Here is a 19,736-nt window from a genome sequence, read left to right on the forward strand (position 1 = left end):
ATTGCGTGACCACAATAATGGAACTATCAAAACTGTGATGTGGTTTCAGTTGGGCTTTTCAGAGCAGGCATTTGTCATAGCAGCTTCGTACAGAGATGTTTACTTTGGACCATAGAAATGCGTTAATTTAAATGTCTGTCCGACGAAACTTTTTTGCCATGGCTAAAAGCTGTATCAGGTAATGTGTAGGAGGCATGATGTATTGTGTGCAAGAATTATTTGTCCTTTTTTGTTTTGTTTCTATTTTGGATTTTTGCTGTTGTCTTAATCTAAAATTTGATTTCAAAAGGCATTAAAAGGTCTTGAAAAATCTCAAAGGGCTACACAGACTGCCCTTATACTGTACCCCAACCCCAAACCTCCATGAGAAAAATTTAAAAATCTCATGTGGAAAATGAAAAAGCCTTGAGAGGGAGCGCACATAAGGTAATCCACCTTCCAGGATGACCAGGCCGCAACGGATGTTGAGAAAGTATCAACGGACAATACTAAAACATGAAAGAAAAATAAATTGCTTGCAGTGGCTTCTAGTCTACAGTTTTTCGCTATGCAATGTATTGTTTGTGGAAAGTGTTGCTTAGAGTGAACATGATTTGCTGTTGACACAAGGGCAAGGTTTTCCTCATGCTCAGACTAAGCACATAATCTGCAATGTGCTCGCTTGTACTCTTCAATGTTTTTCCAGTAAAAAGCAGTATTCGGCTGATGATAAACAAAATAGAATGATGAAATCGACAGCAACGCTTGTTGCGATGTGGGCAGCGATGGGGCGTGATTTAGACCGTCTGCAAAGAAGCCCGATTAATAACATCAAGACTGTGAACAGCATACCTTTTTTTAAGTCAACGCTTCAATCTTGAAATGACTCTACTAAAGTTTTTTGCTTTCTGCTGATTGGGAAGGACAGCACTTGGTGTTATTTTTTTTCCACTTCAGTTTTTCTTATGATCAAAAGAAGATGCAAAGAAACTAAACGTCTTGTGAATATTGGCTTTGAAAAGTATGACTCACAGCAAATGTGCCGCCTGTTTGTCATTTTCCTCTTTAACCAACTACAGCGGAACCAAAGTCCTCTGCATTGTTCATTTTTGGAGCTGGGCTTATACGAACGGTATATTCTGAATATTCAACGGAGATTGAAAAAAAAGTTTCAGTATTTAAATTTCTGAAGCAAAACATCAATTCACATTACTTTCAATATGTAATATAATGACTTTTATTGATCAAAGAGTTGACAACTTGTGTCCAGAAAAAATTGGAACAATACTACCTGTACATAAGAAATTATAATACAAAAATGACCCCTTACATTGAAGTTTCCTCATTTTACTTATTTACAACATTAGTTTCTGATGCAATCAGACAAAAACAATGTTTGCAACTGATGTTAAGCGTAGAAAAAGTTGATTTGCGACTCCTGTCTTGGGTAACCTTTGTACAATTGATGACAACCTAGATTATTCTCAACTTTCAAATAAATGGCAAATGCTTTTTTTATAGCATCTCCTTTTTGTGACTTTAGCCATAGGTTCCTGAAAGGGGTGTTTGAGGAAAAAAAAACTGAATAATGACAATTGAAACATAGCAAGAAATGTGAGAAAAACATAAGTGCAGTCTTCGTGTGAGTGACCAAGCCAAAGAGTACAATGAGAAAGCAGCGAGTGCTGATCACAAAGCTGCAAAAGAATTTACAAAGCGCTTTGCTGCAATCAATTCCGAGGGAGATTTTATTCCTGTTTTTAAAAAAAAGAGCGAAGAGGAAGACAAACCAGAAAAGCTGCGTCTATAAAGGAGATAAGAGAGTTGCTGGCTAATTGGAAGGAAACATCTAGAAAAAATGGCAACAGGGTATGCAACAGCTTTCTTTAGTACACTTGGATTAGCATTTCTGTAACCTTTTTAGTGGGAGTGAAAGACAAATCTTCTTTCAAGATACCTGAACATATAGTGTTGCGAGTCCAACTAAAAGGGCAAAAATTAAAACTGTAATAGGCAAAAAAAATTGTACAAATGTGCCTTGAAAATGTTGTGTGTTCACGTTCATTTAAAGTTACAGTAACTTTGGTTTAATGTGTACACTAAGTTCTTACGTATCATCAAATATTCTGTGCTGTCACTCCTTTGTCACTCCTTCAACCCAAACACACACCTTCGTTCCGAAGACTCCCTCCTAACAAACTCGCATTTCATTTTGGTAATATCATCTTGTTTATCTAATTACTGTATTCTTTTGAATGTAACTACTATTTGAAAGTGGGCTTAAGGATCAGGAAGATGTGTTTCATAGCTATTTGGGGTTCACTTTGATCCTTTTGTTGGGTTAGGGACGGGCCAATTCGTTTTTAATGAAATTCACTCGTTACACAAGCAATTCGATCTACGGTAACAATCTTGAAATGAATTAAGCTCGTATGTAGAAGTAGCGCTGTATTTTATTTTGCACAAAAATTGGGTTTGGTAGCTCTAACCGGGTGAAAAACCACTGCTGTAGCATTTTGGTGGTCATGCCTCTCACCTGGGACATGCAGGAAATCACCTCACACATGGCACGTTCACTCAACTCCAGTGGCGGGACACACACACACTCACTCACTGCGGCCCACAAACCCCCTCCATAACCCGACTATCCGTCACACACTTGTTGCTGCGTGTGTACTGCACATGTGCACCTTTCACTCTCTGCTTTTCATGCCGAATAATCAAAGATGAAGTGTCCCACATGTGCATTCCAAACATCTGGTTCTGTGTTTCATGTGCAAACTGCACCATTCTTTCCATTCACACAGCGAGCACACACGATGCGTTAACGAGTATTAGTTTCTCTCTTCCTCCCTTTTTCTTCTTATTGGATACCTTAGAGAGCCAGGGTTTTTTGATGCTGCCGCCCATTTGGGAAAAAGCAATCGACAAATATAAGATAATGACCCTCTTTTATTGTTACTGAAATAATAAATGCATAATAAATCCCATGAATGATTGACTTTGTTACGCCTGGGAAAGTTTGCTAATCCCTGAGCGAGAAAGTCTGCCCTCGTCTTTAAAAAGAATTTAATGAGGTCAGCGTCACCGTAATTAGCGTTATGACATAATTATTACCCGTCAACATGCAGTGAGCAATTGGCTATGACCACTCTCTTTGTTTCTGTCTTTGTTTGACTTCAATGATGCGCTAGAAAACCCGAAAGTTGACACCGAACTGTATGGAAGCTCATTTATCTGAAATGGAGATGCAGACCACTTCCTGTATCGATGCTTTTCTGTGCTCTATTGCAGTTTGACTGCAGAAAAAACACATTTTGACAAGACTTAAGCAGATAATTGTGATAGTGTGGAAACTAGCAGGGTTTTAGGTTCTGCTTATTGTTGTGTGTGATTTTGATTAAACCACACAAAATGTTTTGACTGTCAAGAAGTGGCTGGACACCAAAAGGTCAATATGTGTACATTTTGATAGACAATGCAATTTACAGGGTTCGTATGAGTGGAGAAATAGGAAAATTGGCTTTGAAAATCCTTAAGTGCTTGAATTTGGCCATGAAAAGCTATACAAATCCAAAAAAAGAATAACACTTAAAAACATATAAAAGATCACCTAAGAAAATGACAACATTGGCGAGCATTTTCTGCTCTTCCTGCATAAAAAGTTGTTCTTGAAATTGCCGGTAGGCCAAATTCAATGTGTTGTTTTATATTAGGTAAACATTTTTCAGTTTACAGGTTTTGTCTTTCCAGGTGGATTTTTGAATGTCTGTTGCACAAATATGTTGCAGTTGTGTTCATGGCGATTCACTTTTTGAATTGCAGTAAAAAAAAATGGATGTTTAAAAAAAAAAAAAGATGAATCAATATACATTTCAGTTTAGGTAATCCTATATTAAATCATGAATTCATTAATTGATATTACATTTGTTTTTTCAATGAATATAAGTCTTCTAAGGATCTTCAAAGTACTGCAGTTTTGTGAATTTCTGTATTTTTCCAAACTTTATTTTTCCTTGATAGCATTAAATTTGTATTATTTGTCAGTGACAACAACACACATTGTTTACAGCAAAATTAGACATGGCTCTCCAGGATTAACACGTTATAAAGTCTTATAGAATCAAAATAACATCACACACATTTACAACGTAGCACTTAGAGACAGGCTTCAGATGAAAGTGCATCAGAACGATGGAAAAGTTGTGCAATGACATTAAGATGCAACATAATTGCAAGATAAGTAAAAAAAAATAGGAATACTTGTTTTCTATACGTAAGTAAGATATATATTTTATGTTGTCTCTTTTCAAGGTTTCTTCATTTTCCTTGTGTTGAGGTTTTTGAGTTTTTCCTTGCCCTCATGTAGGTTTTGGATCAGGGGATGGTGTAATAATAGTCTGTTGTTTGCAATAATCTGTGGTCTGTGCAGCCCTTTGAGACTCCTTGTGATTAACGCCTATACGGATAAACATGACTTGACTTGACGTGTTTAGTATGGTTATGACCCTGGGGAGAAAACTGTCACAGAACCGGTTAGTCCTTGTTTAAAGGGACCTGTAGCACCTACTAGAGGGCAATGGATCAAGGAGGTTGTGGCCGGGGTGGGAGGAGTCGTTTATATTGAAAGACAACTAAAGAAACATGTGCCCAACCTTAAGGCAGTTAAAAGCTTTGGCCTCAGCCTACTCCCTGAGGCAGCGTTTATGTTTTAGGTCATTGTATTGTACAGCAGTTTTTGTGCAAATATTTTTGTAAATTTGTGGTTGATGCGGGTTTTTTTTTTTTGTTCCATGCCCAAAAAGCAGCAAAATTAACTATGAAAGTTGTATTCAACAAAAATAAAGTAAATAGTTTTATCAGTTATTACACCTACATCGCACATGTGGGATTTAATTTGATATCAAATAAGTCAAGTCATGTTAATTTGTATTGCCTTAATCACAAGGAGTCTGAAAGGGCTGCAGAGACCACGGATTATTGCAAACTACAGACTATTATTACAACGTCCTCTGATCTAAAACCTAAATGAGGTCATGTAAGTTATTTTTCCATAAATACATATATATTCATCAATGTTTGATTAAATTGGAATACATTTAATCTGGTCAGAAAAAAATGATCAATGTAAAATGTTGTGAATTAAAATGGAATTGATTCAAGAAATAGTTATCAATACCCAGTTTAACTAGCACTTGGAAAGAAAAATCAGTTCGGAATTTGAAACTTTCCTACTCGCTGCCGCCATCTCCTGGCTTGTGTCATCATTGTAGCCTTGTTCAAGCTCCTCATGTTGCGCGTACTTTCCTTAGACACACTAATAAAATTTTCTTTTTGCATCTTTTTGAGGTTTGGGTTAGCGCTCGGACTGCAGTCAAAACGGGCCTTTTCTAACATTTAATATTTGAGTGCTACACTAACAAAAAATTGTAGGGACGAGCAGGAAAACAGTCAACTCCCCCACCCCACCTTGTCTGCCCATTCCTTTTTGCCAATGTGTTCCGCCTGGAACAGTTTTGGCAAAAGTAAAATGAATCAGAAAAGCACGTGGAAAAAAAAAAGTAAAAAGGCTCTTTGAACTCAGTTGGACATTGTAACACATACTTAATAGATAAAATATTCCTCTTTCAACTTTTTAAAGACACCTCAAACGACACGTCCAACTTTAAGCCCAAAAAACTGTAAGCCTGAACCAGTTACCAAGTTTGACTCCCTTTATCTATTGTATTGTAGATCCACCTTTTTCTCTTTCTTTGTTTTTTGTCCATCTCTCAGTAAGCAACGTCATTCAAATTCGCCCCTATATATTTCTTATTCAAATAGGGCCCCAACCAATGTCAGCCCCACGTTGGGTTATGCTCACATCCCTTCCACATGTTTTGATAGCCGTCAACAGCTCAGAATGTCTTCTGCTTTTCCTCAGGCTCTCCAAGAGAAGATGGAAAGTCTTCAGAGGCGGCTGCGCAGTTCCGAGAAAGAGCTGCTCAGTAAAGAGCTGGAGAACAAAGAAAAGGTAAAAGGACACTCCTTGTTTGCGTTCCTTGTTCCGGCTCAACATTGCATTGCAGTAGTCCGTCACACTTCTGTTTGATGTACAGCGCTTACTGTCCTCAGCAGAGAACATGACATCAAACTATATCCCCCCACTTTGTTCAGGCAAGCATTCTCAAAAGATGTGCCCCCTCACGTATTTCCCAAATTCTTCAACATTTGGCTCCGGCTAGGAATGCCACATCCATCCGTGTTCGTAGGGAAGTCTGTGAGCTCACACATGCACACACAGAAACTCCCCCTGTGACTCTCAAGTATGCCCTGTAATCAGGCTGTGTAGTGTTCTGCTGGTTCGAGAGCGTTCTCCATCCGGGCACCGGTGCTGTGGAATGCTCTTCCCCCTGAGATCCGATCTGCAACCTCAGTGGAAATGTTTAAATCTAAACTTAAAACTCACTTCTACTCCATAGCATATGAATAACCTACTCTTCTCGTCGGCTGAAAAATAGTCTGTGTAATATAGTGTAATAATCTGTGAAGCCCTTTGAGACTCTTCGTGATTTAGTGCTATACAAATAAAAATGACTTGACTTGACATGACCTTGACACACACCGCCAAGAAAGCACTAATGACTACACTGGCACAAGAGACTGTTCCAAAAAAAAAAAAAAATCCTTCGCTCTGATCTACCCATTGAACCTTGTACACACTTGTCACACACTGTTCTTGTTCAGTTGTCTTAAATCTGCACAAAGGCGTCAGCGTTTTGGGGGGAAAACGGTCAGTCCCCCAGACCCTGCTACTCTTTTTTACCGATTATGCAAGAACGATGAGCCGCTATGCTGCTCTTTTTATCTTGGATAGCTGGACCAAATTTTGGGGTCAAAAAGAGAGTCAGGCCAGGACCTTTCATTGCCGAGTAAAACCGATGACAATATTGTTAAAGATATGAGATATTTCACCTTTTAAACGTTTTAAAGAATGGTCAAACATATTTTTTCCTTCTTCTGCAGTGGTGCTCATTTGGCCATCATTGCTTTGCCCTTGTGAATTTCCTTACCTTCTGCCCTCCCCTCTTGTTTACTGACATCACTGCTGTACGGCTACGACCTGAAGTGGATGATTAGTCTTTAGCCTGTACTGGGTATAAGTTTGTGCTGACTCAGATGTTAGAATTTGGCAACTAATGTCAGAAATATAGCTTGCATTCAGGCTTTAGTTGCCGACACAGCAGCAGCTACCATCACCAACACGGCTGCTAGCATTAGGGGCAAGAATTGCCATCCAAGCTCAGCATTAGCGCTGCTCAGTATGTGTAAGAAGCATAAAAACCTGGTTTACGCAACTGTGCCAATTCGTCAGAAAAATGTACATGTAGATGAAACCAGATGTTCTTTTTTTTTATATCAAGCAAAATAAAATGTGGATTTTTTTTGGTCTCCCTCATTCATTTATTTAAATGATAATTAATTTTAAAAGGCTAATACCCTTTTGCTAAGAACTACTCTATTTCACTTGTAGTTCTTTTTTTATGGTAACATAATTTGAAAATCTACTTCTTAAATTTAGTATAAACAATACCTAATAAACTCATATTATTTCAGCACAAATATATAGTTATTGATATTACTATAGATTAGTAGACAATCAAAAATAGGAAAGAAGAACTCGATGAAGCTTGAACATGCAAGGAGAACAGGACAAGACTGTACAAAAATCCTTAAAATAAAAAAAAAATCAAATTGTTCAAAAAGTCCTTCCATTAGCTTTATCTTTTTATTAAATTTTCTATGTTACAAAAGTCACATACACCCTACAAAGTGCAGAAATCAAAGAACAGCAGCATTATTAACCGATAGTGACAATGATGTAAACAGTACCTAATAGTCAAAATAACAAACAACAGTGAGGACTAATAGTCAAAAATAAAAAAGAGAACAAGCAGAATGAACTTATCAGTTACTCATCGTAAATATTTAATAACACTGCCCATACAGCTGCAGACATATTGAAAAGTAGATAAAAACATAGCAATTGAATTGTTATTGAAGAGATACATATGTTGTAGAATTTTCTTTTCACCTAAATACAAACAAAATAATCTCATTTCATCTCATTAGCCGTACCCCTTATCCTCATTAGGGTCGCGGGGGGGCTGGAGCCCATCCCAGCCATCTTCGGGCAGTGGGCAGGGGACACCCTGAACTGGTTGCCAGCCAATCGCAGGGCACACGGGGACAGACAACTCATTCGCTCATTCACACCTAGGGACAATTTGGACCGGCCAATTCACCTGAAATGCATGTTTTTGGAACGTGGGAGGAAACCGGAGTGCCCGGAGGAAACCCACGCAAGCACGGGGAGAACATACAAACTCCGCACAGAAAGTCTGGAGCTGGATTTGAACCCACGACAGGTTCCCATGACATGAACTGTGCCGCACAAGCGCTAACCACTGCGCCGCCGTGCTGCCCAAACAAAATAATTTCATTAATAAAAGAAAATTCATAAAAACAACGTGCATAAAAACAAGAATCGTATTTATTTGTATTTGTCTAAAAATTAGGCTGCAAAGAGTGTTGCTGTTCAATCAAGGCAAACTGGACTGCAGTTTGAACCAATCAGGGGTTGTTTCCAGACCACATGTTATCCGGTGCCTGCTAATTAAAAGGCTTCCTTTAAAAAATGTGGTGTTTGTGAATTTGACCTGTTTCATTTCTACAATTCAACTGCTTATTTGTTGGAAGGCTTGGTACACACTGAATGACAGCTCAAATCAGAGTTATCATTTTTCTGTAAAATATTATACTGTTTGCCCTGCAATTGGCTGGCAACCAGTTCAGGGTGTCCCCTGCCCACTGCCCGATGATTGCTGGGATGGGCTCCAGCACCCCCGCAACCGTACTGAGGATAAGCGGTGCATCTAATGAGATGAGATGAGATGAGATATTATACTGCTGTACATGGACTTTGACATTTCTAGACGAAGATCTATGCAAGTGACAAATTCGGTGACTTTCGAGTTACGACTATCAGAATTGTGACATGACACTGGATGAGATTTTCTCACATGGCGTGTGTCCTCCATGTGGTGTTTTGTCCTTCCTAGTGGGCCTCTTCTTGTCGATGTGGTCTTTTTGAGTCTAGATTGGCCTGGATTCTAAATCTCTATTTATTGTGTGTTGAGGCTAAGCAAACTATGTACAATACCTGTACTTCCAAAACCTCCAAGATATGTACCAGCCTTAAGAAATAAACTGGCCAATAAGAAGGACATCTTTGTGTAAATATTGACTTTTAAACTTGGAAACATGTTTATTGCAAATATACATCAATGGAATTTTATGTGTTCATAGTTACAGGACTGTTTCTTATTGAAATAATGGGTCCAGAATAACACAATGTGGTCCCAGACAAGATTTATGACAAAAAATTGACCAATTTTCTAAATATTTGCAAAGCACCAACGAATATACACACACACACATACACAAAATGCTGTTGTTAAATAAAATGCTGAATTAAATTTGTTCCCAAACGATAAAGGTTGTTTTGAAAAAAGAAATTGAGCTTTGTTGTTCGGATTAGGGCAGCACGGCGGCTGAGTGTTTAGCGCGTCCGCGGCACAGGTCTGAGGTCATGAGATCGAACCTTCCTGGGTGTAGTTTGCCTGTTCTCCCCATGCTTGCGTGGGTTTCCTCCGGTTTCCTCCCACATTCCAAGACCATGCATGTCAGTTTAATTTGCCGGTCTAAATTCTCCCTGGGTATGAATGAGCGAGTGAGTTGTCTGTCTCTGTGTGCCCTGCAACTGGCTGGCAACCAGTTCAAGGTGTCCCCTGCCCACTGCCCAAAGATGGCTGGGATGGGCTCCAGCACACCAGTGACCCTACTGAGGACAAGCGGTGCAGATAATGGATTGATGGATGGTTGTTTAAATCAGTTAAGCCCTACCACGATACCCAAATATAGCATGTCCCCCAAATTTGGTCAACTTCCCAAAAGATTAGGTCCTGTCATTCAAAATAAGCTGTTGGATGATTTTGTTTAGAATAGCCCACTTCACTGGATCCTTCCGGTGAAAACGAAACCCCCGAAAAACTGTTCTAAAAAAAAGAAGATACATTTTGACAAAATTGATATTGTTTTTTGGCACAAGTGTGGTGATAAACACATAGGATGCACAGATAAAATATCTGTTCTGTGGTGCTCCTTCCCTTATTGAAACCTTCCTGTTCTTCGGCTAGGTTGTTTTCAGCCTCTTCAGTAGGATTTTAAGCATAATCTTCCTTGCATGGCTGATGAGACTGATGATTCTGTAGTTGGAGCATAGTTGAAGGTTTCTTTTCTTTGGTAGCATATTTACTAGCAATTTTGACCATGAAGAGGGCCACTGTCAGATATTTTTGCGAATCTTTGTCAAGATTGTATAGTTTGCTCACCACCATTTTGTATGAGTTCCGATGGGGTTTATGTCGATTCCTGGAGATTTTCCGTTCTTCTGCCAGTTCTTTTCTGAGGATAGGGAAGTCGTCACCTTTCCCTTGGCTGTAATTCTTAAGGACCTCAGGGTCGCCCTGTGTCGGCTAGTTGTAGATTTTAGAGTTGTATTCTGTTGATCTCTTTTTCTTCATTAGCGTATTCCCTGCCTCATCCGGAATGCTGCATGATTTGTTTGTGTGAGGTATTTTTCAATCTGGAAGGCGTTCTTTAAATTTTTATTGTTGAGGTACTCTTCTAACTTATTGCATTGGTTTTCGATCCATTACTCCTTTGCTTCTCTCATGCTTTTTCTAACTTGTTGGCTGCATTATATTTGGCTGCTCTTCCAGGGTTGTTGCTTTTCTTTTTCGGTTCTATCCTAATGTTACTGTTGTTATTACTGTGTTATAATAACATAATAATGATAATACTAGTGTTAAAATAGGCTCAGGCAATCACTAAAACATCACGAGAATTAAAAATCAGATTTCTTAAAACTTTACAATGACCCATCACTGGTGAATTATTTTCAGGACGAATTCTTAAAGGTTTTCTCTGAAATTTGAAACTCACTTGACGGCATCTTCTGGCTTGTGTCATCGTTGCAGACTGTTTCAGTTGGCCTTTGCTGCGTGAAGGAGTTTGTGCATTTCTTAAAAGTGCTCGAAAAAAATCATCTTTTTCGATCCATTTCTCCTTTCTCAAGGTTTCTCTTTTTCCTCACGCTGAGGTTTTTGAGTTGTTCCTTGCCCGCATGTTGGTTCAAGATCGAGTAATTGTGTCAGTGTAATCCTGTGCAGTCCTTTGAGACATTTTTGTGATTAAGGGCTATATAAATAAATTTGACTTGACTTGAGTTATGGTTGTACTGTATTTGAAACAGTAACGTTCCCTTTTTCCATGCTACATTGACAATAAACTATGATGACAAGCATAAAAACCCTCTCCACCACCCTCTCCCCTTTCCTGTTTCCTAATGTGCAGCGTGTCCCGAACAGCTCTGAAAACAGTAAAATAAAAGCAGTTAAACGTGCTGAGAAAAATCTATATAAGCGCTCTTTGAACTCAGTTGGGCATTGTTAACACACATTTTATAAAGAAAATATTCTACTTTCAACATTTTAAAGACAACTCAATCGGCACACCTCACTACTCCTGTTGTTGCCCCGTTTTAAAAGGAGTATTATTGATTCTACAGTCCACAGGTCCAAGACAAATTTAAGAGCGACTTAAGTGTTCAAATATTTCAGTTTTCAGTTCATATATTGTTCCCACAGTGTTTCTTGTGTGTGTCGAAAAAACAGTTGTTGTAATTACACTATTGTGGGAGATTTCTCTTATGCCAAACGTGTACTCTTCTTCAGTAAAGTTTGAAAAACACCATGTTATTTCCCACACCCTCCGCCAGATCTGATGCCACATCTTTTCCTGCCCCTTTTTTAAGAGGTTCTTTCAGCACGTCATCTTTCAAATCGCTACTCAGTGAACTGACGCCACCGACTCATTGCGTGCGGAAGGTGCAAACTTTGTGAGTGGTGTATTTTTTTGAAGTACCGCCTTGTTCCTGACAAGGTTTTGTGTCACTTTTGCGGCAAAAAAAGTCTTCCTGGCAACGACTTACACGCATCTTCATTAGCATACATCAACCTTCCCGGCAACGTGAGAAACTTCACTTGAATGTTGAAAGCGGTGCGGGCTTGTTCCTTTCCGCTGGCAGCTGTCAAAAAAACACGGCGTGTGACAGTAGCGACGGGACACCACCATCTGAGGGCTATATTTAGATGAAAAAGTTGTAATTTCAGCATGACTGAGCGGGGAAAATGACGAACGCGCCGTCTATGCAGTCTTCAAAACAACCGCAACGGCGCACTTGATCGGCGACATTTGAAAAGGGGCTGTAGTCAAAATCTGTTTTAGGAAAACTTTTTTTTTTGTCATCAAGAATTTGAAGTCAGTCTTGATTGAACATGAAATCCAGTTCTGAGGTCATAGGTTTAAATCCAGCTACCAGTCATCCTGTGCGGAGTTTGCATTTTCTCCCTGTGCCTGCCTAGGTATGAATTAGCGAGTAAGTTGTCTGTCCCTGTGTGCTCTGCGACTGGCTGTCAATCAGTTCAGGGTGTTCCCTGCCCACTACTCAAAGATAGTTGGGATGTGCTCCAGCACACCCGCGACCCTACTGAGGATAAGTGGTGCAGATAATGGATGGATGGTTGATTGTGAGACATTTTGAAAGTACATTTGTAACTATTAAAGCCTTGTTATATAGACTCACTAGCCCAGATTAACTGTTTTTAAAATTGGCTCATTGTAATAAAAACCTCAATCTGCTCACTTAGGCGGTTTGTTTTAACCGTGTTGTTTTGCAACCCAGATGTTTTGATTGACAATTTTTTTTACTCCGTCAACTCTTTACTCTCATTCAAATACAAGGTTATTACAAGAATTATAAATCAACTACTTTATGAAACAATTGAGAAACCAGATGGGAAAACAAGGGCTGTCGAGAAAAAGTCGGAGCTCATTTCAGTCTCGTCCTGCCCCAATCACTTTTAAAGATAAATCATTCAACAAAACAAATTATAATAATGGGGTACATTATTACATGAAAAAGAAATTTCATTCACCTGATCGTCATTGTTAAATATATTCATCAGATTCACCTCAACACAGTAACATTTCGTATTTTTACAAGAAGAATTATTTTTTCAATGTATGGCTTGATATGAAGGCAGATAAAAATGTAAAATGAATAATTTGTCTTCACACCATCTGATTCAACATAATCACACTCAAAAAAGACCTTACAGTTTTGATGTATGGATATAACCTTTTCATTCTCTTTCCTTCCCTGCTTATTTTTCTCTACCTCATCTAACATCTTTTCCCAGATTCTGCTCTCAGGAGAATTAAAAGCCCATCCCAGATATCTTCGAGCAGTGGGCAGGGGACATCTTGAACTGGTTGCCAGCCAGTTGCAGGGCACACAGAGAAAGATAACGATTGATAAGATCACTCACACATAAGGACAATTTGGACCGGCCAATTAACCTGACATGCATGTTTTTGGAATGTGGGAGGAAACCAGAGAGCCCAGAGGAAACCCAGGCAGGCACAAGGAGAATATGCAAACTCCACACAGGAAGGTTTGAGCTCATGACCTCAGAACTGTGCCGCACACACGCTAACCATTGCGCCGCCATGCTGCGGCTCAGAATCATTTATCTACCAAATGGGTTGAACACTGAAGTTAGTGGAAAATTCCAAAGCAATAAGCTTGACACCAGTCTTTCATCCAGCCTGAGTCCTGCAGGTGGTTTGATAGGACACAAGGCCTCTCTCATAACAGTAAATCAAAACACCAGTTAGAACAATGTAGATCAGGGGGTCTCAAAAAGGCGGCCCGCGGGCCGGTTCAGACCCGTTAAGGGATTGAATCCGGCCCACGAGACAATGCTGAGGGAAGCGCAAGAGAAAAACGAGCTGCAGGTTGAAATATGTCCACTTAATGTTGCCAAAGCCAGGTGCCTCTCACAAACGCTGTACTTGTATTTCTTTTTTTCTCTCTCTCTCTCTCTCTCTCTCTCTCTCTCTCTCTCTCTCTCTCTCTCTCTCTCTCTCCCTCCTTTTTACCTTTCACACTCTCTCTCTTTCAATCTCTGTCTCTTTTTCTCTTTTCTTTGTTCCTCTTTATTTCTTTCTCTCTGTCTTTTTACCTTCTTTTTTGCTCTTCCTTTTTTTCTCTCTCTATTTTCTCTCTTACTCTCTCTTGCTTTCCCCTTCTTGCTTTTTCCCCTTCTCTCTTTTTCTCATTCTTTTTTCTCTCCTTCTGTCTTTACATTTCTTTTTCTTTCCCCCCTCTCACTATTTCTCTTTGTATCTCTTTTGTTTCTCACACTCTCTCTCTCTTCTGTCTCTATTAGTCCGGCCCCCGAGTGAATGTTTGTTCTATCGTGTGGCCCAGAGTTTGACACCCCTGATGTAGATACTGTATAACAACTAGAAAATGGATAGAAGTGAATACAACAAGAAGTAAATATGTGCATTCAAATATGTGGATAATCATCCATCCATCCATCCATTGTCTTCCGCTTATCCGAGGTCGGGTCGCGGGGGCAGCAGCGTTAAAAGGGAAGCCCAGACGTCCCTATCCCCAGCCACCTCCTCCAGCTCATCCGACGGGACCCCGAGGCGTTCCCAAGCCAGCCGAGAGACATAGTCTCTCCAACGTGTCCTGGGCCGCCCCCAGGGCCTCCTGCCGGTGGGACATGCCCGGAACACCTCCCGAGGGAGGCGTCCAGGAGGCATCCTTATTAGATGCCCGAGCCACCTCAACTGGCTCCTCTCAACGCGGAGGAGCAGTGGCTCTACACCGAGTCCCTCCCGGATGACTGAGCTTCTCACCTTATCTCTAAGGGAGAACCCAGCCACCCTGCGGAGGAAACTCATTTCGGCCACTTGTATCCGGGATCGAGTTCTTTCGGTCATGACCCAAAGTTCATGACCATAGGTGAGGGTAGGAACGTAGATCAACCGGTAGATCGAGAGCTTTGCCTTTCGGCTCAGCTCCCTCTTCACCACGACAGACCGGTACAGGGTCCGAATGACGGCAGACGCTGCACCAACCCGTCTGTCGATCTCCCGTTCCATCCTACCCTCACTCATGAACAAGACCCCAAGATACTTGAACTCCTCCACTTGGGGCAAGACCTCCTCCCCGACCCGGAGGGAGCATACCACCCTTTTCCGACTGAGAACCATGGCCTCGGACTTGGAGGTGCTGATCCCCATCCCGGCCGCTTCACACTCGGCTGCGAATCGCTCCAGCGAGAGCTGAAGATCACGGCCTGAGGAAGCCAACAGCACCACGTCATCTGCAAAAAGCAGTGACGCAATGCTGAGGCCACCAAACCGGACTCCATCCCCGCCAAGGCTGTGCCTAGAAATTCTGTCCATAAAAGTTATGAACAGAATCGGTGACAAAGGGCAGCCCTGGCGGAGCCCAACCCTCACCGGGAACGCATCCGACTTACTGCCGGTAATGCGGACCAGACTCTGGCACCGGGCATACAGGGACCGTACAGCCCGGATAAGACTGTGCGGTACCCCATACTCCCGAAGCACCCCCCACAGGGCCTCCCGAGGAACACGGTCGAATGCCTTCTCCAAGTCCACAAAACACATGTAGATCGGACAGGCAAACTCCCATGCACCCTCAAAGACCCTGAAGAGTGTATAGAGCTGGTCCAGTGTTCCACGGCCAGGACGAAAACCACACTGTTCCTCCTGAATCCGAGATTCGACTTCCTGGCGGACCCTCCTCTCCAGTACCCCTAAATAGACCTTACCAGGGAGGCTGAAAAGTGTGATTCCCCTGTAGTTGGAACACACTCTCCGGTCCCCCTTCTTAAAGACGGGAACCACCACCCCAGTCTGCCAGTCCAGAGGCACTGTCCCCGATGTTGCAGAGGCGCGTCAACCATGAGACGCCCACAACATCCAGAGCCTTAATGAAGTCCGGGCGGATCTCATCGACCCCCGGGTCCCCTTCCCCGAGGAGTTTTTTGACAACCTCGGTGACTTCAACCCCAGTGATACGAGAGCCCAACCCAGAGTCCTCAGGCTCTGCTTCCCCAGAGGAAGACGTGCCGGTGGGATTGAGGAGGTCTTCGAAGTACTCCGCCCACCGATTCACAACGTCCCGGGTCGAGGTCAGCAGCGCCCCATCGGCACTATACACAGTGTCGATGGCACACCGCTTCCCCCCCTAAGACGTCGGATGGTGGACCAGAATTTCCTCGAAGCCGTTCGGAAGTCGGCTTCCATGGCCTCGCCAAACTCCTCCCATGCCCGAGTTTTTGCCTCGGCAACCGCCAAAGCCGCATTCCGCTTGGCCAGCCGATACCTGCCAGCTGCTTCCAGAGTCCCACAGGCTGTGCCCGGCCGGCCCCCGTGGGTAAGGGTCCGGCCACCAGGCGTTCGCCAGCGGACCCCACCTCCAGGCCTGGCTCCAGAAGGGGGCCCCGGTAACCCGCGTCCGGGCGAGGGAAATCGAGGACCAAAGTTTTGTCTCATCATTAGGGGTCTTCTGATCTGCGTTTTGTCTGGCCACTCACCTAGGACCTGTTTGCCATGGGTGACCCTACCAGGGGCTTAAAGCCCCCGACAACATAGCTCCTAGGATCATTGGGACACACAAACTCCTCCACCACGATAAGGTAGCAGATCAAGGAGGAGGTGGGTAATCATAAGGTGCATTAATTATCAAAAATAATTAAGTTGGTTAAAACATTGTAATGAATTAAAAGAATGAAAAGTGTATAAGAGGAAACTCACACAATTATGACTCAATGCAGTGAAACATCTCAATATCCTAACATCAGTTAACCTGTTAACATATCATTCCATTCCAATGCAGCAGTTGGTTGCTGCTTTCAAATATTGTTATCTTATCCACCCATCATGCATTGCATAGCCACCAAGCATGATGCATCACTGGAAACTCCTCGGTCTGCAGGAAAATACCTTTTACGTCATTCTGTTGAACTAGACAACAACACTCAAAAGTGTCAATGAAGAAGAAGCCAATTACCTCAAATTTGAACGTCAACCTCAATGTTTTCTTTTGTCTTCTTCAACACCGCATTGCGTTTAAAGCCGCACGGTTTGGGGATCAGCCTCTTTCCTAAATTGAGCCGAGTCGAGCAGAAAAAGCGGTTTCAGTGAGCTGCTTTATTTTTGGAGAGTCTTGAATGGGGGTCTGCTTTGAAGCGCCTCCCAATCCTTGTCTAGTCTCCGCAAAGATTAATTAGCCAAAGCCAGAACAATCAGTGAAATCCACAACAGGATATTTATGTTGGGAAAATCAATGTTTTTTCACTCATTAGCTCTTCACTTGAAAGAATCGACTGATGAACGTTGGATTTCAGGTGTCATATACAGACAGAACACGTGCACAATGAGAAGGGACTTGCCAGAACAGTTCTACTTTGGCTTACAAAGGTTTTGGGGAGCTTTCAGTCACTGCAAGGTTCAGGTGACTTCACAAAGCTTATTGTATTTCTTGTGGGGTTTTTTTTTACACAATAAATAGGATACGATGATGCAGAGGTCAGGACCTTTTAGACCCAAAGAGCCATGAAAACAAACAATATCTATTTTTTTCTCAAGAGAGCAGTACAAAATCCCCAAACTCACTCTACAAACAAAAGCCACTTCCTAAGTGCATTTTATTTCACTGTGTGCCATTTGATGATTTGATATGATGAAATGATAATAATTCCAGATCTGCATTTAATTAAATTGGAACAACAGGGAGAATATTTGAATGAGCTCAATTTTATCTCCAAGCCGGATATACTTATGAAAAGACCCATAAATGGTTTTGCAAGCCAAAGGTTTCCGACCCCTGCTATAATGTATGTGTTATTTTCAATATTGGCTGTTAACCTTTCTAAACAGTTGACCTACAGCACATCTTTCATCAGAACACAATTTAGCTTTCATTTTTCCATGATCAACGTCCGAACATTTGTTGGTCAACCCCTAAAAAACACGATTTATATACCCTCCTAATTAATATTGTACCATTTAGAAAAATAGGTGTGCAGCAGAATGATAACTTAAACATTGATGTCCCGAATTCGGAAATGTTCTACTCGCTGACACCATCTTCTGGCTCAAGTCTCCATTACAGCTTGTGACAAGCTCCTTTTGTTGCGCATGCAAGTATGTGCATTACTTATAAGCGCTTGATTTAACTCCTTTTTTTATCTTTTTGGGGGTTTGAGTTGGCGTTTGAACTTTTATTGGAAAAACACCCTTTCTTACTTTCACCATTTTTATGCTACACTAACAAAAAAATGCAGCGCATAAAAATACTGTACACCACCCTGCCCCCTCATTCCTGCTTCATGTGTTGCACGTCTCGAACAGCATTGCTAAAAGTAAGCTAAAAGCAGATAGGCGTCATGGAAAACAATTGATAAAGGCTCTTACAACTCCGTTGGGTACTGTTAAAACATATTTAATCTAGAAAATATTCTACTTTAACTTTTTAAGGACATTGATGCACCCCAACTTTTAATTCAGGACTGAATTCAACAATAAACTAATTGATTAATAAAGCTAGTAATTTATAATATCCATTGTACTTTATTCTGGTAGATTTCTGTGAAGATATAACAGTGATGACTCCACAAGGACTATTTTTTCTGTTTATTAAATTATTTTAATCAGCACTCTTTAAGGCAATTCAGTTTTTTTTCATGTTGGCATGTTTCAATTTATTTTGGTTTTTGATAAATAATTATGTATGTCAAATGTTTTCAAAAATAAACATAATAAAAATAAAAGCATTGTTGACTGGGACTGTTGACTGATTCCATTTTCCATCTGTGCTTAAGATTAACCAAATCTAAACAGTCTTCACATAGATTAATGATAATCAATATTAGAAAAAAATAGAATCGTCTCAAGTACTAATAAATCTAAATGGGATCAAAAAAACACTTAATTGTGAACTGAAATTGAATTATTTGATGAAGTAAATATTTTGTACCCAGCCTAAATTTAAGAAACATAAAATTTAAAAATAAAATACAAAGAATTTTATATTGGAGGATGACAAACGTTTTCTTCCTCTTCATGTTCGAATCAACACCCAGGTCCTGAGACAAGACGGGCAAAAGTAAGCACTGAAGTGAGTAGTTTGAAGTTTTTATTACAATAAAACAAACAAAATATAGTAAACCAGAATATTCTGGACTTGTGAGTATGAAACAAGGCTGTAATGTAAGCAGGCTTTAAAACTGGCTGAAAATCATTTAGATACCCAAGGGGCGGAACGCTGTATTTAGTGGAAAATTCCCAAAGCACCAACTTCACACAAGTCCTTCGTCCAGACGGAATCCTGCAAATGGTTCGATAAGACTCAAGGCCTCCCTCCCAACAGTAAATCAGAACACCACTTAAAACAGGGGTATCCAACCTTTTTCAAACTGAGAGCTATCTTCAATACTAATTAGCGCAAAGAACTACCGATTTGTTATGCATTTCTAAAATGACAACTTATCACGTTGTTACAATCTAAGTACCAGGTTAATTATTGGAAGTGGGGGTAAAAAGACCCAGTCAACCACGAAATAATTTTACCTGAAAATTACAATGACTCAGCACTGGTGAATTATTTTCAAAACAGGTCCGCAGGCCACTCAGCTGTCCTTACGGGGCACCACATTGGAGACCCCTGACTTAACCACTGGATAAATTGATGCATAGTGCAG

The 19,736-nt window shown here is 40.9% G+C and overlaps 1 protein-coding gene across 1 annotated transcript in view; it reads left to right on the forward strand.

The window, feature by feature from the left end:
* cep112 (centrosomal protein 112) overlaps positions 1-19,736 on the forward strand; it is a 192,486-nt gene that overhangs the window by 149,473 nt on the left and 23,277 nt on the right. The window contains exon 23 of the mRNA XM_088338786.1: positions 5,903-5,992. Within this exon, the coding sequence (XP_088194912.1) occupies positions 5,903-5,992 (90 nt within the window). The remainder of the gene's footprint in view (positions 1-5,902; positions 5,993-19,736) is intronic.

The sequence above is a fragment of the Urocampus carinirostris genome, chromosome 1, assembly GCF_059441175.1.
Source record: "Urocampus carinirostris isolate Australia breed hairy pipefish chromosome 1, RoL_Ucar_1.0, whole genome shotgun sequence".
In the NCBI taxonomy this organism is placed as follows: domain Eukaryota; kingdom Metazoa; phylum Chordata; class Actinopteri; order Syngnathiformes; family Syngnathidae; genus Urocampus; species Urocampus carinirostris.